This window comes from Benincasa hispida, chromosome 1 (genome assembly GCF_027475165.1).
Source record: "Benincasa hispida cultivar pf3 chromosome 1, pf3_genome.v1.1, whole genome shotgun sequence".
NCBI classification, from domain to species: domain Eukaryota; kingdom Viridiplantae; phylum Streptophyta; class Magnoliopsida; order Cucurbitales; family Cucurbitaceae; genus Benincasa; species Benincasa hispida.
Genome location: NC_143478.1, coordinates 3,808,163 through 3,834,621, shown reverse-complemented (window position 1 = coordinate 3,834,621; position 26,459 = coordinate 3,808,163). Strand labels below are relative to the sequence as shown.

The 26,459-nt window shown below is 31.2% G+C and overlaps 4 protein-coding genes across 6 annotated transcripts; 1 reads left to right on the top strand and 3 right to left on the bottom strand.

Annotated features, from left to right (window-relative positions):
- Positions 1-9,268: 9,268 nt before the first annotated feature.
- LOC120069031 (AT-hook motif nuclear-localized protein 23-like) lies at positions 9,269-13,000 on the top strand. 2 transcript variants are annotated; one of them, XM_090305787.1, is made up of 3 exons: positions 9,269-9,906; positions 10,072-10,464; positions 12,828-13,000. In XM_090305787.1, the coding sequence occupies exons 1-2, from the start codon at positions 9,512-9,514 to the stop codon at positions 10,439-10,441; spliced, it is 765 nt and encodes a 254-aa protein (XP_090161913.1). In that variant the 5' UTR covers positions 9,269-9,511; the 3' UTR covers positions 10,442-10,464; positions 12,828-13,000. The 2 variants fall into 2 exon arrangements, with proteins under 2 accessions (XP_090161913.1, XP_038876621.1); XM_039020693.2 differs by lacking the exon at positions 12,828-13,000 and having other exon boundaries at positions 10,072-10,645.
- LOC120070238 (Heavy metal transport/detoxification superfamily protein) lies at positions 12,507-15,669 on the bottom strand. Its single transcript, XM_039022124.2, has 4 exons — positions 15,500-15,669; positions 15,047-15,237; positions 13,479-13,563; positions 12,507-12,968 (listed from the first exon to the last, which is right to left on the bottom strand). The coding sequence occupies exons 1-4, from the start codon at positions 15,597-15,599 to the stop codon at positions 12,574-12,576; spliced, it is 771 nt and encodes a 256-aa protein (XP_038878052.1). The 5' UTR covers positions 15,600-15,669; the 3' UTR covers positions 12,507-12,573.
- A 1,207-nt stretch (positions 15,670-16,876) lies between these two features.
- LOC120070240 (uncharacterized) lies at positions 16,877-18,011 on the bottom strand. Its single transcript, XM_039022126.2, has 2 exons — positions 17,878-18,011; positions 16,877-17,245 (listed from the first exon to the last, which is right to left on the bottom strand). The coding sequence occupies exons 1-2, from the start codon at positions 17,953-17,955 to the stop codon at positions 16,958-16,960; spliced, it is 366 nt and encodes a 121-aa protein (XP_038878054.2). The 5' UTR covers positions 17,956-18,011; the 3' UTR covers positions 16,877-16,957.
- Positions 18,012-18,701: 690 nt separating this feature from the next.
- On the bottom strand, positions 18,702-22,901 carry LOC120070228 (transthyretin-like protein). 2 transcript variants are annotated; one of them, XM_039022111.2, is made up of 6 exons: positions 22,358-22,901; positions 22,170-22,258; positions 21,401-21,458; positions 21,132-21,233; positions 20,102-20,261; positions 18,702-19,314 (listed from the first exon to the last, which is right to left on the bottom strand). In XM_039022111.2, exons 1-6 carry the CDS (start codon positions 22,499-22,501, stop codon positions 18,860-18,862), a joined length of 1,008 nt encoding a protein of 335 aa, XP_038878039.2. In that variant the 5' UTR covers positions 22,502-22,901; the 3' UTR covers positions 18,702-18,859. The 2 variants fall into 2 exon arrangements, with proteins under 2 accessions (XP_038878039.2, XP_038878038.2); XM_039022110.2 differs by having other exon boundaries at positions 18,702-19,317; positions 22,358-22,729.
- Between the last annotated feature and the right edge of the window lie 3,558 nt (positions 22,902-26,459).

The window sequence follows — 26,459 nt, the reverse complement described above, 5'->3', positions numbered from 1 at the left end:
TTAACCATGCGTGAAAGTGGGAGGTTGTATTTAGTTTTCATAATTGAAGGATAAAATGAAAAATATTTTCATTTTTTGGACGAGCATCGCTAAATCGCTTCATTTGAGTACACTGTCAATCGTTTAGCTCATGAGAGACTACCGTTTAGCTCATGAGAGACTACACGACAGCTTCAAGTGTTTGTCTAAACGATCGTGTACACATGCCATTATCTAAACGATTGTGTAGCATTTTACTAAACGATCGCATGGCTAGCAAGTTTTTTTAAACGATCGTGTAAACGATCAAACCTGTTTTACTAAACGATCGTGTACCTTTACTAAACGATCAAGCACCAGGGTCTATACAATAGACAACATCCTTCTCCCACTTGCTTGGTCGTATAGTGTGATCATTGTTTCCTCATTCCCTCTACCAAATCCAACAGAGCCCACACTCATGGATTCTCACTCCGAGAATACCAAGGTCACAAAGTGGTGGTGTTCGAAAGGTTGCCTGTTCGTGGAGAAGTTTGTTCGTGGTTGACCAGACGATCTACTAGACGATTGGGTTGGCGTTCTAAGCAACAGCGAGAGGTTGCTATACTAGACGCCACGAGAGTGAGAGAAAGTTAGAAGAAAAGTTCTTCAAAGGTATGTCTCTCGTTCCCTTTGTATTTATTTATGATAGCATGCTGTAATTTGTTAAAATATGCATAACTAGTTTTTATGTTTGTGAATGCTAGGAATTGTGTCACAATGAATTTAGAACGATCTTGCTTCTGCTCATAGGTTCTCTTTTATAAGGTTTCCTTCAATTGGTATTAAAGCCAGGTTTTGATATTCCAAATCCATTGATGTATAGAATAACATTTACATACTTGGTGGGTAAAGCATGTCTGCATTCTGTTTAAGTGTTAAATATGTTTGTGGATGTGGATTAATGGAGTTTCTTGGATGGTTGCCTCTGATTGTTGAGTTCTTTGACATTCAAAGTTAATTGTAAGGGCCCTTGTGTTTTTGGGCATATTAACTTGCTATCGAGTCTATAATTCAAAGTGTTTGAGTTAGTGTGAGTCGCTCGTGATGAAGCTTCAAAGCAAGGAGTTGCAAATTACTTTGAGGAAGAAGAAGACCAAGTGTTAGTCAGATTGTGTAAACAATAAGGATAAGCGATCGTAGAGTATGTGATACTTAGTTGAAAACACATTTAGTGCAAATATCATTTCATCAGAGAGATTGTACATCGAGGAGACGTGATTGTCACGCAAATAGTCTTAGAAGACAATTTAGCTAATTCATTGGCCCTCTCGACTAAAGTGTTTGAGGGTCACCTAGTGAATCTAGGACTATGGGTTATATAAATAGGGCAAGTGGGAGAAGTCGTGGGTATATGACACCCTAGCTTATTGTATTTATGTTCTTTCTCTTACACTCAACATTGTGTATGTAATCCATTGGAGTTTCAGTCCAAGTGGGAGTTTGTTGGGTTGTATGTTCTGAAAATCGTGGTTTGTAAATATTAAACATGTTCTATTTTTGCAATAAATATGTTATTAGGGTTTATTCAGTAAAATTGTTATTGAATATGTGAATTGTACTTTTTAAACCTAAATCCAATAAACTAAGAACCTTGACTATAGTATGAATACTTGGACTTTATGTAGAGACATAAAAGTGGATTAAGTTTAAGTAGTAGCCAAAACAGTCTATAAGTATAAGGATAAGGCTTTGTCCACTTTGTAATTGTTATAATAGTTGTAAAGTGTTACAAACGATGTGATCCTAAATCGTTCATGTGAAGACATGCGAGTAGGGACATCCTATGCAATAAGTTTGCATAAAACCATACCACAAAATAATCACTTTTACTTTATAATACCATTTATTGATAAAATTGGCTATTTCAATTTGATGACCTAGGTAACTTTATCTTAATTATGAGCTAACTATGAACTCCTATCTATTCGGGATTATCCTTTAATCTGCATAGGTGAGAGTGGCTCAACATCGCCAACTCAATAAGTCTCCTATTTTAGGGGTAAGACCGGGTAGATAGCTGAGGGTATAATCCTTCAAGATGAAATTTGCTTATACCCGCATAGGTTGTTCTCTAAACATTGACTCCAGATCTTGAACAAGGGGCCCCGCCCTCTCTAAGGCTTAAGGTGGACTCGTTTAGTGATTGAACCAAAAACCAATTATTCATTAGAAGATCAATAGGAATTAAGGAGCAGAATGTAATTTCAGGGATAAAACGGTAATTTTGACCTAGTTGTAATTACGAATAATCTGTGAAGGATCGAATTACTAATCATAGTTAAATCAAGTGGACAAAAATATATCTACATTGAGGAGAGTGCAATTATTGGGCTTTAGTGGAACGTCCCGGTAGTTAACGAATGTTGATTAATTGGGTTAATGAGGTTCATCGGTTAATCTCAGATCATTGGAGCTCATGATCTGTAAGTCCATTAGGTCTCCTACTAGCTCATATCGGATTAAACCTTGGAGGAGTATATTGAGAGAATTTGAAATGTTCAAATTTAGTTTAAGGGAATAAAGTTTTAATTATATACGATATAATCAAAACGTTTAATTATTGAATTAAACAATTGGAGAGTTGGAATTATTTAAATACGATTTAGATATTATATATATGAATAGCAATTCATGTTCAGGATAGGTATTTTATTAATTTAATATTCGATATTAAATTAATTAAATTAATTATTTAATATTAATTATTTTATTTAAAATTAAAAATTGAATTTATGAAATTCATTAAAAAAAATTTTATGAAAATCAATTTTAAATTGAAATTTATATTAAGTGGAAAATTAGTGGGGTTTTTCCCACATTTTGCACCTTTTAACACCTAATTTTCCATTTTTTGTATTTTGATTTGGTGTCATTCAATTAAGCAATTGAGTTTCATGAAATTTTTTATATAAATAAATGTTTTATTTGTTGAAAACTGGTCCGTGCAATTTTTGAATTGAATTAAGAAACTGTTCTCTAAATTCATTACACTAAACCATCTCCAATCTGAAATTTTCCCTCCACCCCTTTTTATTTTGGGTTACACAACCCATTCTAAGGTCGGAGAATAGTGGAAAAGACTCTTACGATGGTTCACGAACTATCCGTGATCTGATGTCAAAGTAGAGAATTTTTTATATCTACAAAACTTGTTTTCTCAAACCCTAATTCTCCTATTATGAACATGTATGCTTGTTTACTAAATTTGATGGAATTAGAGTGCTTAAAATCTTTATTGCTTGCACTTGTTAATGTTAACACCAACGGGACAAACTTATAATACTTGAAAAAAAAAATTAAAAGTTGACCGATCAATCTGTAATATATCTACAGATATTTTAACAATGAACTATATCTTTAGTTTTTTTTTTTTTTTTTTATCTGATTCATATCTATTATAATTTTCCAATTTAAAATGTCACATGTTTGGGTGTGATTCACCAAACATATGTCAAATGTTGGGGCTTGTTTATGAAAGGATTTAAAATCACTTTTGTCATTTTCAAAATCAGTTCAAAACATGCATTATTTAATTATTTAAAACAAATTTTGGTGATACGAAATTGCATTTAAAAGTGAAAATTAAATATTAAGTTAATTTTGAGTAATTAAAGACGTGTTTCATAATGATATTCAATACAGCAAAAATCATTTTAGCAATTTCGAAATTACATCCACACATGCACAAACTCTTTTGACTTTTCATGAAAGTATTTGGTATATAGAAATGTATTTCAAATCTCAAAAATAAAATGTTCATTTTGAAATTTTAGATTATGTTCTATATTGTCAAATTCAGATTTTGTATCATGTTTTCAACAATAAAATCTCAACAATATCAAAAAATTTGGTTGGCAACACGAATTCTATTTTACATTTTTAGATTCATTAAATTTGATAGATATGTATTTGGCAGACAAATTTTGTATTTTAGGACTATTTTTGTATTCTATGATCCAGACGATACAAATTTTGAAGTTATATTTTTATGTTTTCATTGTATCAAGATTTTAAATTTTAAATTTAAAAATAAAATATTTAGAAATAGAATATGTAAGGTTATAAATTCAATTCATTTTATTTTATTAAAATTATTATAAGTTATACAATATTACAAAATAATAATTAGAATAATTTTTTAAACACAAAACATGTTCATAAATAAATTAATAATAGTTTATTGTTAACTAATATTTAGTAGGTAAACTATAATTAGTTTTATGATTTAGAAAGGTAGTATCAACACATTTTAAACAATTGTTTAAATTAGAATTCAATTTTTAAAACTACTACCAAACACATATATAAAAATATGAAATAACTCTATTTTTGGATCTCTTATTTTCAAATTTTTGTTTTACTCACGCCTTACTATATATATATATATATATATATATATATATATATATATATATATAATATTATCACTTTTTTATAAGTACAATATTATCATTTTGATTAGACTAACTATTAAATATTAATTTGACAAATCGCTTAGTCAAATGTAATATATATAGTAAATAATTCATCCCCCTCATCAAAATTAATCTCACATAAATCTACCCTAGATAGGTCTAAAATTTAATTTTATTATAACTTTTATCTCTCCAAAGATTTCACTAGCATGTCTTAAAAAGGTACTTTATTCTGTTTTTTCTTAATTAATTATCTCACAATACCAAACAAAGATTTAATTAATTCATTAATCTTTCTTATAATATTTTAAAGTCACATTAAAAATTGTCTCAAGTTAAATTATAATTTACTCCCACCGTACATAGCTTAATCCACTTTGAGTTTGTCACCTTTTCAAGCACCTAATAATTATATATGTTTCCTCTTCATTAATTATTTTAATGAAAGAAACATAGTACTTTCCTAATTAGCTAGTTATAAAGCATATAAAAATCATCATAATAATAATTTAACTTAACATATTTAATTAATATTTTATTTTATATAATTTGTAGAATTATCTATTCCCACCATTCATAATCATGTCTTAGAACACAAGATTATTTATTATTTTCATGAATCTATGTTAGATTTCAATTCAATGGGTGTAGATTTGTATTTTTTTTAAAAAAATATAAATGTTTCTTTTAATTTCTAATGATAGTCCAAATCAAACAAATTAAACCAAACTTATAGAGTAGTTTATTATTATTGCCTTTTCTTAAAAAAAAAATGAAGAAGAAGAAAAAGAAGAAAAAGAAGAAGAAGAAGTTAGAAATCATTTTGTAAAGCCATTACTGATTATAATTATGCCATTCTCTAAGATAAAATGACCTTTTTTTTACTAAACTGTTTTTATATCATATTTGCATACGTAAATAGTTTTTTTTTTTAAATTTAGATATTTAAATATTTTATATAAAATTTATTTTAGTTTAAAAATAAGTGAGAATGAATGTTTTTTTTTTTTTTTTTTTTTTTTTTTTTGAGATAACAGAAAAAAAAAATAATCAAAGCCTGATATTCTCAGACTTAAGGATAAAGTTCCTAGTATCAAACTGAAAATAAGAAATCGACCATTCTAATTAAAATACTAGAAAATCATAAAAACATAACACCAGATCTACCACGCTTTGCAAGAGCATGTACAGACCTATGATATTGAAGATTTATAGTTTAAATTCTAAGTCGAAAATTTAATATTTTTTTACCAATTGAGATATGCGTAGAAATATCAAATTTCCTCACGGGGACGGATCTCGCAAGGCCCATCCCGAATGGGGCGAGGAGTGGAGGAAAAAGATTCCCCATGAGCTAAACAGGGATGGGGAATGCATTCTCCGACCCCAATCCCGTCCTGTTCTCCGTCTCCACCCCAATTAGCTTTTGCATATTTTTTTGATATAGTTATCTAATGTTATGTTATTTCCAAAACCCCAGTCTAGCCTACCGACTAATATAATCTAGAATCCACTCTCCGCCTTTACTTAACTTAGTAGTAGGCGAACAGTGACTCTATTATTATATAAATATTACATTTAAATTTTAAATTTGATTATTTATTGGAAAAGATAATGAATATGTATAAATTAAATGTTTAAATTTAAATTATATATGTGAATAATTTGATTTATATTTATTTCTTTCTACTAAAAAATTAATTAACTTTTTTAGGCCAAAATTTGAGTAATTTATCTTTAAATTCAAATTGTCATATAAAACTAACCTTAAGAAACAATTTAGTGATAAAGTTAATTATTTAATTAAATTTTGCTCACATTTAGTGATTTAAATTAATTGGCATTTTACAAAAAAAAAAAAAAAAAAAAACAGGAAAAAATTTCCTGCGGGAACCGAATCCTCGTGAATTCCCTGCGGGAAATCCCCGCCCCGATCCCCGTGGAAAATTTTACGAGGATGGGGAATGAGATGGGAAACGGAGATGGAGATGGAAAATGGCATCTCCGACCCTGTCCTGCCCGTGTACATCTTTAGATATGCATTAGTAAACTAATCTTATATTATTGGAAAAAGAAGGTAAATATATATAAAAGAAAAGAGTATTTTGCAATAATTGAAAAGTGGGTTCATGTATTAAAATTAAACGGTTCGACTCAATTAATTATTCAAATTTTTTAATATGAAATTCATCAAATAGATCAGTCATTATATGATTTTTTAAGTTCACCGAGTCAATATATGGTGAAGTTAGCAAGATTCAAATCTTTGATTTTTTTTTGATAGAATATGCCTATGAGTTGCGTTATGTTGACAAACTAAAACAAACTAATGTGATGCATACCTTAAATACAAATGTATGACTTTTCTAGTTCAAATTGAAGTGTGAGTTTCTGATCTTTAGTACAACAATTTTGGGATGACGGATTGAACCACTAATCTCTAGGAGGAGAACTATGTCTATTACTGTTAAGCTAAGTTTACTATGACGGATGTGAGAATTCGAACAACACATGGAGAAATATCATTTTTTTTCATGAATCATGGTTAAGTTGACAAATGGTTTGTTTCGATGAGTTTATAATTGTTGAAAAAAATAAAAAGAAAATAAAAAGAAAAGACAAAGAATGAGCTTAAATTTCTTTTGAAAAAACAACCTAAATCAAAACTTACCCAATTGAGAGATTAAAAATATATGTAATAATGTCACCCAAAAATAACATAAACGACAGAAATATTTAGAATAATAAGAAATAATCATTTTTAAAGAAAAAAATCATACTATATTGTATAATTAACATTATATTTCTTTAATCTTTCAGAAAATTCAGAGATAATGTTTCTTGGATGAATTATCTATTAATTATAGTCATAGGTTTGTTTGACTTGCAATATTTGTTACAAAAATCTATTTGTTAAAAGGGTAAAAATAAAACCCAGGTTGATTTTTAATATTATAAATTTACTTTATTCATAACTATATAATAATCAAATTATTTTAATAATCTCAAACCCTTATAGTCAGTACATGTGATTATTGTAATTTTCAAGTAACCGTACAGAGTCTACAGACAACACTATCCAATACTCATTGATAATTCCCCACAATATATATTAAGATTAATAATCAACTAAACTTTGTCATTATGTATTTGAAAATAATATATTCGAAAATAATATATTCAATATAAAAAAAATACACATTTTGTTTATAAAAGATTTAATTTAATAAACCGATGAGCCATAAAGAACAGAAAACAAAAATAAACCACAGTATGGAGGGGATTTTTTTAAAAATAATTCTTAATTCAAAATAAATTTTAAAGTATTTGACCTCATTATTGTTTTTTTTTTTTTTTGGGAAGATTAAGGTTGGTCAAAGAAATATATTTTACATAGGAATAGTATGAAAAAAACTAAAAGGAAAAACCCATTGAATCTAACTACTAGGAAAATATAGTATATATATATATCATAAATCCTTATAATATCGATTTTTCTCGATCAATTTAATTTGTACATTGTCTAAGAATATATATTTATTACGATATATAATAGTGAAAAAATTGAAACTCAGACCTCGAAATTGATAGAACAAGTTCATACAATCGATAGATTAAACATCATCTAAAACCTTTTAATTTAGTCTCTTACCTTTTAAACTTATATGTATTAAATTAGAATTCTTTTCTTTTTATGAACGTTATATATGTAACTAATAATGGACTTGCATAGAATAATACGTGACAAAATTATAAGTTGTCTTGAAATTTTAAAAAATTTGTGTGCATATATACAATGAGGAGAATTATAGGGTAACTAATATGATTTATTTAATATTTAGTTTAGTTTTTAATTTAGATTATTTAGTTTTTAATTAGTAATTTATAATTAATTAGCTAATTAGTCTTATTTTCTTGTAAGGCTATAAATAGTTAATTTAGGTTTGTAATTGGAAACTTTTAATCATCCATTTCAATAGAACATTGTTTTTGAAGTCTTCTCTCTCGAGATGGATTTTCCTTGTTTAACCATAAACTTGACTTGATTATCTTTTCCGATGCATCAATATACAAATTTCTAATATATACGTTTTTAAAAGATTATTTAGATATAAGATTAATTTTTATATCTAATAGGATCGTAGACTTTCAATTTTGTCTTTAATAGTTCCGTAAATTACAAAAAGGATATGTAGAATAGAATAAAAACTATTAGATGCAATTGGAAAATTAGGTATCGTTTGTTTGATAACAAATATATTTTTTTTTAAAAAAAATAAGCTTAATAAATGCTATTTTCATTCATGAATTTTTTTCTATCCTACTTTCTAATAATATGATTTTAAAATCTATCAAAAAAATTTTTAAAAAAAAAAAAAATTGTTTTTAAAATTTAATTAAGAATTCAAATGCTATACAAGTGAGAGAATAATTTTTATGGATTAAAAAAATTTGTGATGTAGCAAAACATAACTTCATCAGTCAAAAAAAAAAAAAAAGGAAGATAATTTAGATGGGTTAGCTTAAAAAAAAAAAAAAAAGAATTAAAATGGGGGAAAAACTTAAAAGCCAAAAGACGAAAAGAAGGTTAATTAGTAGAAAAACTATATTTTATGCATGCACAAAAAAAAGGGAAAAGATAATAAATAATAAAGAAAACAAATTTCGATTGAATCTAATGAGTAGGAAAATACATTTAAAAATGAAAATATAATATAGTAATAATTTTAAAAAAAGAAAGGCATAAAAAAAATAAAGAAAACATGGTCAGTTTAAAATAATAGAAAAAACCCTAAAGTCTCTCTCTTTTTATATTTTATTAAAAACTTCTTATGTTTGTGGGAATCGCTGCATTTGCTTCTTCTCTTCTTCTTCATCCTCTCTCTCTCTCTCTCTCTCTCTCTCTCTCCTCCTTCATCTTCTTCTTTCCCTTTCTTCCTTCCATTTGCTTAATTATAATTCCACTCTGTAGATTTTAAAGATTTCTCTCTCTCCCTCTCTTTTTTTAAACATAGAATTTTCCCTTATTTTTATTGTTATTACTATTAATTTCCTTTTTTTTTTTTAATCTGTTCATGGCGGGCTTAGACTTAGGCTCTGCTTCTCACTTTGTTCATCAACTTCAGCACCGTTCCGTGGATCTACACCTGCAGCATCCGACGGATGTAGACGACGGTTCCGACCACCAACCCAACTCCGGCGGCGAGATCGTCGCCCGGCGGTCCAGAGGCAGACCGTCCGGTTCTAAAAATAAACCGAAGCCACCGGTTATTATTACCAGAGAAAGTGCTAATACTCTTCGGGCCCACATCTTGGAAGTCAACACCGGTTGCGATGTCTTCGACTCCGTCGCCACTTATGCCCGGAAGCGCCAGCGTGGCATCTGCATCTTGAGTGGCACCGGCACCGTCACCAACGTTACCTTACGGCAACCTGCATCGGCCGGCGCAGTTGTCACTCTTCCTGGCAGGTTTTATTAAATCAATCCTAAACTCGAAAGCTTTTTTTACTTAATTAATAAAATTAGAGTTATGTTTTGTTTTTTTAATTTTAATTTGAAATTTGGTTATTTTGGGACTTTCAGAAAGCAGATGAATGACGGTAAATTTAATTTAATTTAATTTTTTAATTGTAGGTTTGAGATATTGTCTTTATCGGGATCGTTCTTGCCGCCACCGGCTCCACCAGGAGCTACGAGTTTGACTATCTTCCTTGCGGGCGGGCAAGGACAAATTCTCGGAGGGAATGTAGTTGGGTCTTTGATTGCTTCTGGACCGGTGATCGTCATTGCGTCGTCGTTTACCAATGTTGCTTACGAGAGGCTACCGTTGGACGAGGAGGAACAACCGTCCAACGGTGGTGGTGCGAGCCTTAGCAACCCGTTTCCGGACCCGTCGGTCGGGTTTCCATTGTTTAATCTGCCGTCGAACATGGCGGGGAATCAAAATCAGCTACCGGTGGACGGATGGGGTGGAGGGAACTCCGGTGGGAGAGCATCTTATTGAGCATCAACATTGGGGAGAAAAAGGTTAGGGAAATTGATAATAATTGTTTGGATTAATGCTAATGTTACTGTCTTTAAACTTTGGTTCAAAAACCCCAACTTTTTAGTTTTTTTTCCTTCTTTTCTTGTTTTTTTCCCTTCTGTTAGTAACTTTTGTAAATTTTAAGATTTCTAAGAGTGTGTTTGATTCCATATCTGGCTAAAATTTTGAACCATAATCACTTTCTTTTTGGTTTTAAGATCGTTAGTTTAAGTATTCTTTTAATTTAAAACTTAATATAAATTAATTTGAATCAGTATAACTTTAACTTCATTTTTTAAAGTTTTTTTTATACGAGCTATTAACATTTAAACCACACAAAGAAAAATAAATACAAGTTATCGTTGAACTAAATTCATATTCTCAACTTAAACAAAATAAAATCAAATAATTCATGATAAGTGAGAAAAATATTTCTCCTTTTTTATCAAGATTTTTTTAAAAGGATAGATACTTTTCCCCCTAATTTTTTTGTTATGATTTCATTTTCTTCTTCCTTTTTTTTTTTTATGAAAAGGGATTTCAAAACTATTTTTAACAAGTGAAACAGACGAGTAAAGAAGTGATAAGTAGCAAACATCGACAAAATAAAAATAAAATCATTATCAAATAAAAACTCAACTTTATCTCATTATTGGATATATATATATATATATATATCATTAAAAAAGAATAAGATTAGCTGGAAAGGTAAACTTTGAGGAATTGTTGTATAATATAATGAATTTTAGATAAACATGAAAGTCTCAAGATAATGAAACTAATTAATAATATATATATATATATATATATATAACTTTGATTTATTTAGAAGAGTAGACAATTTGTATGAAGATATTGGATTATGAATATATCTAAAATATATATAACTTGAATTTGGGTCAGCATTGATAATTATCATTAAATTCAATAAATGCGTTAACATCGACAAAATTTTCAGATGAAGTATTCGAAATAATGTAATTTCGAGACTCCAACTTTTGTTTATATTGGTTTTTCACCTAGCTGAGGAGAACAATATATAATATTGCATTTTTTTAAAAAAATAAAAATAGAATTTATGATAACTATTTTAATTTTAGGGGAAAATCAAATTGTATTCTAAAACTTGTTAAGTTACAATAATTTTTATACTAAAATTTTCAACTTATCAAATTGCATATGCAATAATTTTAACCTTAAAACTTAAAAGGGGTGTTCAAATTTTTTTCTTCTGATTGTTCTTATGAAAATTTGAGTGTATAGTACAAAATCGATAGGATATCAGAGAAAATGACGTTGAGCTAGATTTTTTTTCTTTCTTCCTTTCCCTTTTTTTTTTTTCCTTCTTGTAAAGATTTGTGAATTTTGAATTTTGATATGGTTAATTTGTGTATTAATCAATTTGTTTTTTAAAAAAAGTCAAAACTTGATATGATTGAAATTAATAAGCTTATGAAGATTTTTCTATTGTTTTTTCCCATATAATTCATTTGTGAATTAGTGAAATTTGAATAGAGGGTAAAAAGTATAACACATTAATCTAAGTTTAGAATATAATTAAATTGATGAAATAATTGAAAATTTAGGGTGAAAGAATCTTAAGTTGCAAAGTTTAGGAATAAAAAAAATTGATTTTCTCCCAATTTTATATATCTTAATCCTACCATTTATATTTGTTTTGATTTATTTTATATGATTATAAACTCGATCAATTTTATATTATATATGACCATCTACGACCATATACGTGTGTGTGACACTACTTTCTAGAGTTGAAAAAACTCAAGACTATATATTCATTTTTACCTAATTTTAACTACTTGTTTGAAGGTGATTTTCAAAAGATTAAAATAATTTATTTATCACGTTTAGAATCACTCCAAGATATATAAATAATCATTTAAATTCAATTTAACGTTTGATTTACATTTTTCAAAGTCATTTGTATATCATCAAATTTGATTTTAAATGATTTTGAGCTTGAGTTAACTGACTTTAATCATTTTAAACTTGGATATTGGTCGCTATACATATATATGTCATATTTTCTTTCCTTTAATAGTCAAGAAAACATAGATGTATAGATAACGTGATAGATCAAACTATCAACTTTACATTACTTTACATGCATTTGGATTTTCATCACTAAACAATTGAGGAGCATAGACATAGTGAATGAAATAAGGAACGTTATTTTTATTATTAACATTATTAATTTCATTATTATTGTCTTTAGTTTGAATCTCTGCAACAATAGTCTTCTTGTCACTAGTCGTTTCAGATGAAGGTTTTTCTTTAGGCTTCTCTTTTTGATCAGTAATACTTTCTTTCTTCTTCTCCGGCGGCGGTGGCGTTGGCTTCAAAGAATCGGCCAATTTCGTATCGGCCGTAATGTCTGCGTGTTTCTGCAGCTTCTTCTTTAGATAGGATTTGAACTTCTCTGCTTCAATGCTTCCTTCCATTGTTAGGGTTTGAGCTTTCATGTCTGTTTTCACACTATATATTCCTGCCAATATAATGGGGTATTTAGTTTTTCAATTTTTTATGAATATTATAAATTTAATCCCTCTGATTAAAAAAAAAAAAAAAAAGTTAGAATTCAGTTCTTAGTTTGACAAACCTAATAAATAGTCTCGATGGTTTGATAGGAAACTATTTGTTAAGAAATCAATAATTAAATAATATAAAAAAAAACATAAAATTAGTAGAAAATCAACACACAGGTGCAATGTTAGTTACGTCCACGAGATAGAGATAGAACAATTTTATTAGAAAGAACGTTACATAATATAAAATGGTGATGTGGTTAGGGTTAGATAGTTTATATGGTGTACTTTTTTAAATCATAAATAATTAAATATGCCTAATGCGAATTCAACAGTAAATTTTTGTACTTGATTCTAATACTATTGATTATATCGGAACTAAAATTTTAAATATAAACTATAGCGATGAAAATGGAAGGAAATTGGTAAGGAAACCAAATTAATAAATAAAAGGATTAATGTCACAAAACCTTTATGCTTTAACAACTTGTTCTTCAAGTCTTGCTCGCATTTGGCGCAGTGCAAGTGAACCTTAGCTGTTATTGTGCGATGGACCTGCAAGTGAAAAGAAAAAAAAAAATCATGCAATTACTTTATTATTATTATTATTATTATTTTCAATTCTCTTCAACAAAATTAGTTTTAAATGATATATACTTTTTTTTCCTCCAAGTCTGGGGTTCAAATTTTCAAAAATTCAGTAAAATAAATGTAATATATTATTATTTAATCTAGAAAATGCAGATAAAAGTAAGCAAATATATAATCATTAACCAGAAAATGCTTTACATGTTGATTTGAGTTTTTAACCATCATATCTTAATTAACATAATGATTTTTATGATTTATTAAAAGTATAGGTTAATTGGTGGTTAAAATTAGCGTTAATTTATTGTTTTCTTTAATAGTCTCATTTTCTATATAAATATTGAAAACATATTCCTATAATGTTTTTTTTGTATGCATAAAAATTATTGTTATTATTGTTGTTGTTATTATTATTATATTTAACCAATATGGATAAAAATTAACTTTGAATTATTAACTTTAATATTTACCGAAAGTATATATACACTAAAATAAAATAGAATGAAACTCAAAATTTATGAATCAAATTAATTGGCATATTTTAACCTATATAACTGTTGCTTAGAAAGGTGAAGATGTATATATAAGTAATCAATTCATTGGGGACATTTGGAAAACATCAATTGAAGCAATTAACAATATTGATTTTTGATAATTTAGGTACGGTTTAGTAACAATTTGGTTTTTAATTTTTGTTTTTAAAAATTAATTAAACCAATTGACACTATTTCTACCTCCAAATTTCTTCATTTATTATCTACTTTGTACTAATGGTTTAAAAAACCAAGTCAAAATTTAAAAACTAAAAAAAAAAAGTAGTTTTTAAAAGCTTGTTCTTGTTATTAGAATTTGGCTAAAAATTCAACCATTATACATAAGAAAGATGCAAATCACGGAAAGAATATTAAACAAATAAATTTATTACTTTCTACTAGGTTCTTCTAGGATCCAAAGTCGAGAGGAAAACAACCCAGATCGTACGCTAAGGTCCCTAAGCAATCACTTAGTGAAAAAGGAAGTGATCGAGTGATGACAACCAAGAGGTGGGCTTGGAAGTAGCCATCCCGATGAGATTGATATTCCAATCTTTCTTCTTCGAACGTATTGATTTGACCCCATAAGCGGGACCGCCACCCTATAGCATGTTGCTACTAGAAGCAGAACCTCATATTTCTTCTAGAGAATCTCCTAATTATTTCAAAGCAACTAGAAAGAGATTCTTTAACCAGAAAGAATTCAATTTAGATGTGGGATACCTATCCAGAAATTTTCGTAACTCAATCATGTATGATGGAATCATTAAAGATTTCACATTTTCGAACTCTGTTTGTAACTCACTATAGGTTCAAAAACAAAAAGAAGATGTGTACGAATAAGAAACAAGGGTGCAAATGAATATTACATAATTATATAAAAAAATAATTAACTTAAGTTTAGTAATAATACTCACAATGGTTGGTTTGGGTTTGTTGTGAGGGGGTTTAGGAGGGTCTTTCTCTTTGGGCTTCACTTTGGGAGAAATCAACTCAACTCTTTTCTTGCTCAACTTCTCTATTTGTTTCTCTATTTTTAGCACATCCAAATTTGAACCTTTCACCCTTATTTCATTTTTCTCCATATCAACTTCAACATTTTGAACTCCTAATAATAATAAATATGAAAAAATAAATTAATTATTTAACCAATCATATACTATGCAACTATCCTATCACTTAAATTTACAATTTGACCATACAATTTTATCGTTTTAAAAACGTAAACCATTTAGAAATCGTGGTTGATTTGATAAAAACAGTGAAATTTTCAGCTCTACATTATTCATACTACAGAAAAACAGTGAGAAAGAAGTATAAATTTAAAAAACAAAAATCGAAAAACGAAACCAAAGGCTCAATTGAATTACCTTGTGTTCTAGAAAGAGGTTTTTTTATTTCTCTCCAACATTGATGGCAATGAAGATTTACTTTGTAAATGGCAGTGATGCCTTCAACTTTCTCTCCCATTTTGAACCAAAAAAAGAAAAAAAATCCACAACAAAAATAATATGCAGAAGAAAGGATAATTATGTACTTAATTTATAACAGAAGAGAATAAAGAAGGTGAAAACTAAAAGTTATTAAAAATTTTCTTTTCCAACACGACATCGTTTTGGTGAGAATTCCTGAGAGTTAGTTCACCTGCCTGCTTTGGATTCTCTTGCATTTTATTCTAAAATTAGTCTTTGTTGTGCCAAATTTTATCAACTCCCTTCCATTTCTATAAAAAAAATAAATATCTTCTTCTTCTTCTTCTTCTTTTTTTTTTAAATGTTACTTTTTTAGTGTGTATTTTTATTTCTTCTTTTTGTTAACTTTTAGGTAATAAACAAGTTGGATTTGGCTCATTTTTTGTTAAAATCAATGCCAGAACCAATAAGATGGGTTTTTTTAGGAAAATTAAGCACTCATTAAAAATCAAAATAGTTTTCTTAAGCAATCAAATATTGGTTTTCTTTTTCTTTTAAGATTTATATATCCCTACTTCATTTCTATATATATATCAATATTCATGAAAAATTACCATTAACTTTCTCTGAGTTCTCAAAATCTTTATTTTCAATTGTTTTAATTGACGAGAAATTTTGTTATCTAATTCATGAGTTTTTTCCATTTATAAAACCATCATCTTCTACTTATCTAGACAATGTAGAATTTTGGTTACATTTCCACCTGTTTCAATGGGTTAAAAATTTTGAATACACACGATTAATGTTTTTTAAGTCTCACTTAGTAATCATTAAAATTAAGTTTGTAAACACTATTTTCAACTAAGAGTGTGTTTGGATTGACTTTTCAGATGCATTTTGAAAAAGATTGAAGTGTTTGATATCCGATCAAGATAGTTTTTATAATACTTTTTAAAGTTTATTTTAAACCATTTTTATCAAAACAGTTTAAATAAAAATAATCTTTTTGAAAAATATTTTTTTTCTTATGTCAATCCAAACAGACCCTAAGTTTCATCGTTGTAAAAATAAGTTTCTTTATTTTGTTATCTACTTTCACCGATATTTTTGAAAAATCTAGAAAATAGAAAATAATTTTTGTCTTTTAAAATTTGGCTACGAATACAAAATTTTTCTTGAAACAATGTGAAAACTATAGAAGGTAAACAAAATTAGTAAACAAACGGAGTGAACAAAATATGATAATAGTATGATGTGGAAAATGAAACCAAATAGAATCTTACATTCTATTGTATATAAATTATATATATACTACACAACATCTAAAGATGTGGTAGAATAGAACTTGTAGAAAACAAATTAAAGTACCTTTGCAAATGAAAGATATCATTTTTGTTATGGCGTTACACAAGAATTTTACAGTAACTTCTTATTAACGGGAGGAGCTCCGGCCATGTTGACGGTGCCGGGGGCGTTGACAATAGTCACGCCAGGAGCGGCGGCCATGTCGGCGGTGCAATCGAGAGCAGCGGTGCCGCCGGGAGCCACAAATGTATTGGTGTGAGTATTGGCATACTTAGTCATTTCTTTCTCAGCCTTCATTCCAGCTTTGGCTACATGAAGATCCATTGCAGCTTCAGCCTCTCTTGCCAATCTTACCTCATGAGCCACTTCCACTCTTGCCTTTGCTAGCTCCTTCTCTGCCTGCCATTTCACCATTCCAACAAAAAACCCCTCAGAAATCATCATTCAAATCTGGGATGTCTCCAATCGAGGCCGAGACATATATGCCTCGATTATGAAGAGAAATTATCAGAAATAACCTCCAAAAATTCTTTTCTTTTACAACTACCACTCGTTTGAAGAATTTGTTGAAATAGTTTTTATTAGTCCTTCCCAGCCGACATCAACTCCGAGATTAAAAGAAAATTCAACTTTTTTCCTCGTACATCTAAAGTATCTATTTTTTGGGATAATGGAATCGACGAAGATCGGGATCGTACATCTTTCCCAAGTCTTACTTAATATTTCCTAAATTGATCTTAGATAATTTTGCGATATGAAATTGGAGAAGATTTTAAAAATTATGTACAACCTTGGTGTTCATTTTGACAAAGATTTCAAAAAAATCAATAGTTTGGATGTAAGATGAAAAAAGTTAAAATTTTATTTGAATTTTGGTAGTGGATATGAGCTGGGAAGGACCGAGAAAAACTATTTCAACGAATTTGGTATTGGTTGTGAAAGATCAAAATGTTTGATGGTTGTTTCCGACATTCGAATTGAAAATGTTTTCAGTAATAATACAACTAAACTCAACATTATCGAGAGCTCACCTTCTCTTCGGCCTTTGCCTCAGCCTTGGCCTTGCGCATGACGCTTATGTCATGTAGCTTATCCTTAACTGCTTGCATCGTTTTGGTTTTGGACCGGTAGAAATTGAAGCTTGTTGCTTTGAATTGAACCTTCAAAAAGCTTTTGAAAGAATGTTAATGGTTAAATCTAAGTTTATAACCATATTTATAGTTTATTTGCATTCACTCTCTTGGTTGTTATAATCGACAATTGTAGAATGAGCATTAATTCAAGGAAAGAATTGTGGTCAATTCAAGACCACTTTTTCAATAACCTGAAATTTGAGATCTTGGTAATTTCATTTGTCCGACTCTTAAGTGAAAAGTTTAAGATGTGTTTTTATTGGGATTAATTTTTTTAAAAAAATGAAAAATAGATTAAAAGTTAAATTAATTGGCTTTATATTTCACAATTAATCAATATCCAATAGCCTAAGCCTTGTTGTTGGATTCCAAAAGCCACTTACTATTTTATGTAAATTTAATTTCTTTTTATCTCGTCATCTTTTAAATTAATCCATCTCTCTTTTTTTCTTAAAAAAGGAAAAAAATTATATCTATTTTAAATGGTTAATTTTATATATAGGAAAGAGGTAATTGAGTGAGAACCCTGAATCAGTTTGAAATTGAGCTTAGGAAGCCTTCCTATTGAAGTCTCCAAATTGTTTGTTTGGTCATGAAAATTTACCAACAAAATTCACATTCTTGCGTTCAAGGACCATCTTTTTTAATCATAAACTGACACTGCTATTCAGTTTTATACATTGTATACATATAAATAGATTTAAGCTCGAGTACAAGCCTCGTTTTGACGATGTCTTCATATTTATTAGATAATTTGCACAAGAGTTTAATCATGTTATACAACATTCAGTACAGTCAACATCGTCGTTTAGCTACCAATTGACATTGCTTTATTCGCCTTTTGCCAAAATAGTGAAACAGTTACATGAACAGAGAACTTCTAGCTTCCACGATATGTGGAGAATGAGAATGGTGAAAGCAGGAGAGGGACATGGAAGTGTTCCAACTTCTGGGATTCCCTGATTTCGAACACGATGGAAACGTATGGAAAGAACCCGGCGGGAAAATACTTTCCTGTGTTAAAACTTATTCTGTATATTCCTGGATTTATAGCTTCAACCATGCTCAACAATTGGCCACTTCTGCCATCTTTATCTGTTGCTGAAGACCCTTCGAGTACCCAGCCACGAACATCGCCCTCACCGAATAAGGGGTGTGGTTGAGTACCAATCCACCTTTCCAAACGGACATCAATACCTGCAGCTGGAGATCCTCGTGCAACATCTAACACGTGGGTCGTAATTGGGGGACGAGTTCGAGTTAAAACTTGAGATGTTTTTCCAGTTGAAGCTTCAGAAGTAGCGCCTAGATGCCCTCCGATAATGTGCACACGATCTTCTAGAGTTTCAGAATGAGCAAATGAGAAAATGTGACCAGAATATATCAATTCAATCAACCTATTATTTTTGGAAATGACCATGCCATATTCATCCGTCCAGCTTAACAGTTAAAATTGGTTCAGTAAAGAAAATAACTTAAAAAGGATTAAAATTTGTTGTTTGGATAAGAAACCAAGCTTTCATTGAAAGATGGAATACACTAACTAAAAAAGGGCTCCAATCCAACAAAAGTGAAAAATCATGCCAAGATCATAATTACAAAAAAAAAAAAAAAAAAAAAAAAAAAAAAAAAGAGTCTATTAATGGATGCCCAAAAGAGGGTAAGAGGCAGCCCCACCCAGACATCCTCACTAGATCTTTCAACCACCATAATAGGATCTACAAATCTTATTATTTCTCAAACCGGATACCCAAACACCTAAAAGGACTAAGATGAATAGTTACTGCTTAAAATGCAAGGCATCAAGAAAGTTCAATATATGTAGAATGTGTGTAGTTTTAGAATTCATTTTCTCTGAGAAAGTGTTTTAATCTGTTCATCTCTTTGTTTTTCGTATTGATGCACTCTTAATTGGAAGATTAAGCGAGAAAATAAATTTCTGTTACGTTGGACATGCTGGTTCCGTGATGTTATATTTCACAGTAAATGTCACTGCTCATTGAAAACAGATAATAGCACGTCTGAAAGTTTAAATAGATTTCCATGAAGCTATGAACACACAGATGAAACAGATAAGGTATTCTTTGCAAGTTCTTTTGTTATATCTATAAACAAAGATTACCTTCTACTTTTCGTACAAAATCCGGAGGAGAATAGCTCTCTCGGGTTGAAGAGGTATTTTGTTTGGTTGAGAAAAGCTTTGCAAGACGCAGTTCTGTTATTTTCATTTGCTCCTGAGCAGCAATCTCAAACTCAACTATGGGTCGATTTGAATACCTTTTCTGCAGCAGGCACAATTGCTCATACTTCAGACGATGAAAACATTTTCAACTGAATGAAGAGGGATCGATTAGAGTTTTATACAATTGTAACACAATTCAAACTTCCAACTAAGCAACCCAATTTCTCCGTTGATTTCTAAGGATGGCGGACAAGCATATCCTAAGAATTGCACCTCTGGCCAGAAAATATGAACAAAATACAAGGAAAAGTAGCTGATATTATTGCAATTCACGACAGTAATGCCAATGGCTTCTCATCATTGAGCTAGGTTTCAAGACAAATAAACAGGTTTTCAATAAAGATGAAAGGTTATTCCATTTAATTGAACTCAGTGACTCAGTGTTGAAAGTAAGAAGATGAAGCAAAACACAGATTATGGAAATCCTTTGTCTGATTCACGTTATCCGTATTTTGCTTAAAGTTTCCTAATAAAAACAGGTGCTCCTGGGATCACTATATGTTTTAGAAAATTAGTCCATCGTATGATTTGACATTATTCATCTTGAAAAAGGTTTAAAAGAATGAATATCTAAGGTCCTATTTGACAATCATTTTGTTTTTTGAAAACTAAGCTTACAAACAATGCTTCCACCTATAGTCTGTTTCACTTAATTACTTACATTTTAAACGTGCTTTTAAAAACCAAACCAAAATTTGAAAACTAAAAGAAAAAAGTAGTTGAAATTTTTTATTTTGTTTTTGAAATTTGGTTTAGAATTCATTTGTTTCTAAGAAAAGTGAAAAACTTGTCAATAAATTATGAGGGTTAATCACAAATTTCAAAAATAGAAAAACCGAAAACAAAATGATTATTAATCAAAGCCTATAATACAAGAGACCATTATCATTAACTACAGTGAAGGATCTACCTTCAATTCTGCAAGTATCTCGCTAGTGCTCCTTCCAGATGCACAAATCAGAAAAACAAACCCAAACTTCTGCTGATACTGGCTATTCCATTCTGCTAGCTCCTGCAATGGCCAGCAAGTATTACGCAAAAGTACACTAGAAATCACTGATTTAATCATGAATAACTCAAACCCAAACACCTCTTTCAAAAAAGTGGTCAACTTGATGATATTAAAACAGACTCCAAATACTTTTCATATTTCTAAGCAAGAGGATAGCATGTTATAACCTGTAAGCTAGAACCAGTGGCGGTTGCCATTGCAGTTGACTGTTCTCCCTTACTCCATCTATGAAGAATTTCACTAAAAAGTCACTTCACGTGTACAATAGCATATGAAGTTATACAAGCAATGGAAAAATGTACGCATAATGAAAGCCTATAATGAAGAAAAGAAATGAACGTCTCCCATTACGATACCGCCCAACAGGAACCAAGATCTAAGATATATTGAAAGATAAAGGATGAAGAACTACAAGATAAACCAAGTATACTCCCTAACTGATTACCCTTATGCTCTTACTGATATCATACTAATATCCTTAACTAAGACCCTTACATCTCCCTGTTTCGACTAGAAATAATTTATTTTCTGACATCTATGTAATCTAATCTCCCTTTTCTCAGAGTGGATTAAGAACCATCACAACATCACAATTGTGCAGTGAAATAGCATCTTCACAACCACAAAACTAGAAAGCAACAAACAGGGGAAGAAGAAAGGAAGCTTCAAAATCATACAGCCCCATTTCCAAACAATTCAGTATTTGGCATCAGTTAAAATTAAAACCAATGATAGATCTCTCTCACAGTCCTTGCAACCTGAAATCAAGCTTTACGTTCCAGCATTCAATTGCATCCTAATAGAATACTATCTTATTCCTAGTTCTGTTCAAAATTCAAATAACTGTAAGGACTGATTCCATAAAACTGATCCAGTCAATTCGATTTCGTCAAGAAAGATAGAGAAGTAATAATCTAGCATTTAAAGGATCTTAACTGAGCACTCGTCTGACTGGATGATTTGGAGACTTGACCACCAATCCGTGGATGAGCAGAGAAAGCTTCCAGCCAACCATTCACATCGACCTTTAGAAAACAAACAAATAAGCATGAAATTTTCAGTCTCGATTGATCACAAACAATGGTAGAAAGAGATTAAAGAAGGTAAAAGAAAAGAATGGAGACCTGGTTGAACCAGATGTGTCTAGCTGCAGCTACAGCTTGTTCCAAGGAGGAAAAAGGGGAAGCGGAAACCATTTCTTTGGCGAATTTGGAGCTTCCACAGCATGCCTGAAACTCTTCCTCTCGAAAATCATAATTCGACGCCATAGTTATTGCCACCGATCACTCGCTCTTCCCTCTCTACAGTCGGAGTCTCTACGTCTCACTCAACAGCCGATGTGTTCGTTGAATGGAAATCTGCTGCTGCACTGGCGATGGCGGCGTTTGTATGAGTTGGGTTTGGTTGTATTTTGTCACATTTTGGACCAACCCAATCAAGTTTAGATTCCTACGATGCAATTAACCTTCCAATTTTATGGAAAATTGACAAAAAATAGTTTTCTTTTTTAGTTTTAATTTTGAAATTTAGACCCTTTTTTAAAATATTATCTTTTGACCCACAATTTTGAAAACCAAGTAAAATTCCTTTCACATTTCAAAAGTCACTCCAAACCCTCCAAACCTCACTCTCACGATTTCTCTTGCCATTTTCCCCTCCATTTCCTCCTGCCATTTCTTCAATCTCACTTTATTTATCTTGATTTCCCTTGCTATTTGTCTTTTCATTGAAGATTATTTAGGATTTTTCATCTAATCAGATATGGATTTTCATTTTTTTTGCTTAATGTTAGTTTATCTTAGATGCTATAAAATGATTGTTTTAAATCTATGTTGAATGTTAATTTTTTTTTTCTAAAAACATCATGTTCGGTGTTTTCTGAACAATTTCGGGCCTAAAAATAAGTTTCTGGAAATCAATCTTACCCGGTCGGCTTCAAACGAGGGTGACCGGGTATGTGACCGGGCGGGGAAGATTTGGGGAAGATTGGTGTCCGGTGTTAGATCGGTCGGACCCATGTATATTTCGACCGGGTATGGGCGGGAAAGAGAGAAAAGGACGAGGGGGAAGGGGGCAAAACCGGGTAAGGGTAGGGGTGTCCGGCCAGTTACGTGACCGTGCGGGGAAGATTGGGGAAGATTGGTATTTGGCCTGGTCCTGAGCCCGGTCGAGTATGGGGCCAAGCCAAAAACCAGAAAAGGGGACTGTGAAGGGTATGACAGGGAAGGGGTGGGACTGGGCGAAAAGGGGAGGGGAACGGGTAGACTCGACTGGGACTGGGTAGAGGTAGGGGCCGCCCGATCGAGTTTAGGAGGGGGGACTGGACGCCCGATCGGAACTGGGAAGGGTACAGCCGGGCGGGGAGTTTCACCCATCGCTATAGGATTTTGGCCCGGTCTCTGCTTGCTTTGTTTGCCACGTCACGAATTATTGCCATCGCATAGTCCGACAGTCTTGACATATTGTTTGATGCATCCGTTCGATATCTGTAATACAAATCCTATAACCAACCTCTAATATGGTCTAGAAATAACGTGATTGGTAAGTGTCGTGCAAGTTTTAACTCTCCATTTATGCACTCGGCGAGGTTTGTTGTCATTTGATTGTACCTTCTATTACATTGGTACACCTTAGTCCACCGCTCAAGACCAATATCTTCTAAGTATTTGCATGCGCCTGGATACCCTGCAAATTGACTCCAATGGTAGTTGAACACAAACTCACGACTTGCCTTGACTGCTTTGTCGAAAATATCGAAAATATCTTTATTCTTAAAATTAACTAATAAATTATCTTTCAAGTGATGGATGCAGATACCATGAAATGCTTCTGGGAAGACCATGATAATTGCCTTTTTTAGGCTAGGGCGTCTATCTGATATGATAACCAAATCATTAACTTGCCCAATTGCACATCTTAATTGCTTAAAGAACCACACTCAAGATCCATCAGTTTCTCCACCAGATATACCCAACGCGACTGGGTATATTTGATTGTTTCCATTGACCCCAGTCGCAAGCAAGAGTTTATCACTGTACTTTCCCCTTAAATGTGTTCCATCTACAATTAAAACTGGGCAAATGCAGTTAGAAGCACCAAGATCCATACAGACGTGCTTGAAATATTTATCTTCTTGCATATCATATTTAAATGTTGAATCAGGATTTTCAATTTGTAAGGTTTCACCAAATTTAGTAACTTGTACGATTCTTCTGGTGGCCCCCAAACAAGCACTAACGCTTCTTCCCTTGCCCTCCATGCCTTGTCATAACTTAAACTCACACCATACTCTTGTTTTATATCCTTCACAATGTCCTTCGGTCTATATGAACAACAACATCTTCAAACTTCGACGAAATTAAATGTCCGAGAACCCAACTAAAAGCTTGTCTATGATTGTTAGTCAATATTTCATTTCTACATGTGTGAATATTGTCATACTTAGAGATCTTAAATATTTCACAAATTTTCAATTTAATGGCTTGAAGTCTCCATTTTCATTCTTCAATTAAGCATATAACTTTGTATAATGTTGTAGTCGACTTCTTAACCCTAAACTGAAAGTTACCTCTAATTCCTAACATAGATAACCGCATCTTTAAATCCTTCTTAGATATAAATATGTCACCAACTTGCATATCTTCAAAAGAATAAGACTGACCTGGCATGGTGATTGTGTTACTAGATGGATGTGACAAGTCACGACCCGTTTCATGTGACGAGCCTCCGTAGTTTTTGATTGTTCGTTCTTCTACATGAGGTGTATGGTGGGTATTAATCTTGGGTTCCTCTCCATCATCCTTCTCCCTCCAAGACCAATCATTGAAATATTGACCTTTATCTACATCATCCCCTAAGTTATGAGTCGCCAAATTACTAGGCGACGAAGTAAGTGATGGGTTAAAATATGTGGGGGAAAATGGACTATCTGACTCCATCTTCCAATGTACTGGCCTAGATGTTGAAGGGATTTCTTCAGTTCGCAGGATATATGAATTTTTTGGATGAAATCCTTGATTTGTTGAACACTTTAGAAATGTGGATACGTAAAGAGGTATTATTGAGACCTCTTCTCATGTAAGGAATGTGTGTAGAACTTCATCATTCTGAATTATAAATGCAGGGGTTTTGGACCACAATTGAAGTATACATCTTATAACAAGATTATACTCATCTGACATTATACAACTTATCCTATAAACTTCGGTCAGGAATTCATTATAGGTCATGCCGAACTCAATGTCAAACCCCCACAACTCTTCCATCGTAATCCTTTTCCCTTTCATTTCAAACTCCACTGAAACAAATCCAAACATGAGGCATTTTCCTACAATTTATATAAAAAATGTATAAATATAATGTAGTTAAAGAAAAAGCAAAAAAAAAACAAAAAAACAAAAAAACAAAAACAAAAACAAAAAGCAAAAAAAAACTAAAAACAAAAAAGGAATTATTCTGTTTTTTGGCTCGGTCATCCACCCAGCCGGGTAGAACACCGGGTCAAAAATAGAATCATTCCTTTTTGTGCGCCTGGTCAGGCTAGGGTTAACTCTACCGGGCCTGGACCCGAGAAAGACCCGGTGAAGCCCGACCGGGTCACCTAGTGAAGAGTCGATCATTTTATTCCATACCCGGTGAATACTCGATAAAGCCCGACCGGGAATCAAACTTATTTCTGTTGGGATTGATGCCCTAAAGTCTCGTATCCTGTAGTTTGTAAACAGTTTGTATGAACGCTTGTGTTGTATAATATATGATATTTACTTCACATCTTGTTTTTTTGCTCAGTTGCATGTTTTATTTACTTTACCACAAATCAATAAACATAAAATCCCTAGTTATCTGTATGTAACTTAAGCATGTATGTGGTGACATACAAATGGATCATGTCTTGAGTGATAACCAAAATGGTCTGTAATATATGGATATAGAAGGGAAACCTTATCCTGGTGTTGTGACTTATCACAGATGGTCTGATCCTGATCATTTGTGTAGAGGACATGTGAGCGGGGGCATTTTATACAAAGAGTTTGTATAAGACCTGACCACGAAGTGTTAACGTCTCGTTATATAACATCGTTCATGACAGAGATTTCACTTTACTAGGATGACCATAGGTAACATGACCTCAATCCTAAGTGAGTTGGGAACTCCTACCATTGAGGGTGGTCTTTTAATTTGTATGGGTGCGAGTGGCCAGGTCGCCGATTCAAACCTACCATTTTG

Coding starts and splice junctions, on each gene's coding strand:
- LOC120069031 (XM_090305787.1), top strand. CDS start 9,512: ATGGCGGGCTTAGACTTAGGCTCTGCTTCTCACTTTGTTCATCAACTT. Junction 9,907..10,071: donor GTTGTCACTCTTCCTGGCAG/GTTTTATTAAAT, acceptor TTTTAATTGTAG/GTTTGAGATATTGTCTTTAT.
- LOC120070238 (XM_039022124.2), bottom strand. CDS start 15,599: ATGGGAGAGAAAGTTGAAGGCATCACTGCCATTTACAAAGTAAATCTT. Junction 13,564..15,046: donor ACAAACCCAAACCAACCATT/GTGAGTATTATT, acceptor TTTCACTTGCAG/GTCCATCGCACAATAACAGC. Junction 12,969..13,478: donor CAAGTTGTTAAAGCATAAAG/GTTTTGTGACAT, acceptor TTATATTGGCAG/GAATATATAGTGTGAAAACA.
- LOC120070240 (XM_039022126.2), bottom strand. CDS start 17,955: ATGCAAGCAGTTAAGGATAAGCTACATGACATAAGCGTCATGCGCAAG. Junction 17,246..17,877: donor AGGCAAAGGCCGAAGAGAAG/GTGAGCTCTCGA, acceptor GTGAAATGGCAG/GCAGAGAAGGAGCTAGCAAA.
- LOC120070228 (XM_039022110.2), bottom strand. CDS start 22,501: ATGGCGTCGAATTATGATTTTCGAGAGGAAGAGTTTCAGGCATGCTGT. Junction 21,459..22,169: donor TCCAGTCAGACGAGTGCTCA/GTTAAGATCCTT, acceptor AATTCTTCATAG/ATGGAGTAAGGGAGAACAGT. Junction 20,262..21,131: donor AGATACTTGCAGAATTGAAG/GTAGATCCTTCA, acceptor TGCCTGCTGCAG/AAAAGGTATTCAAATCGACC.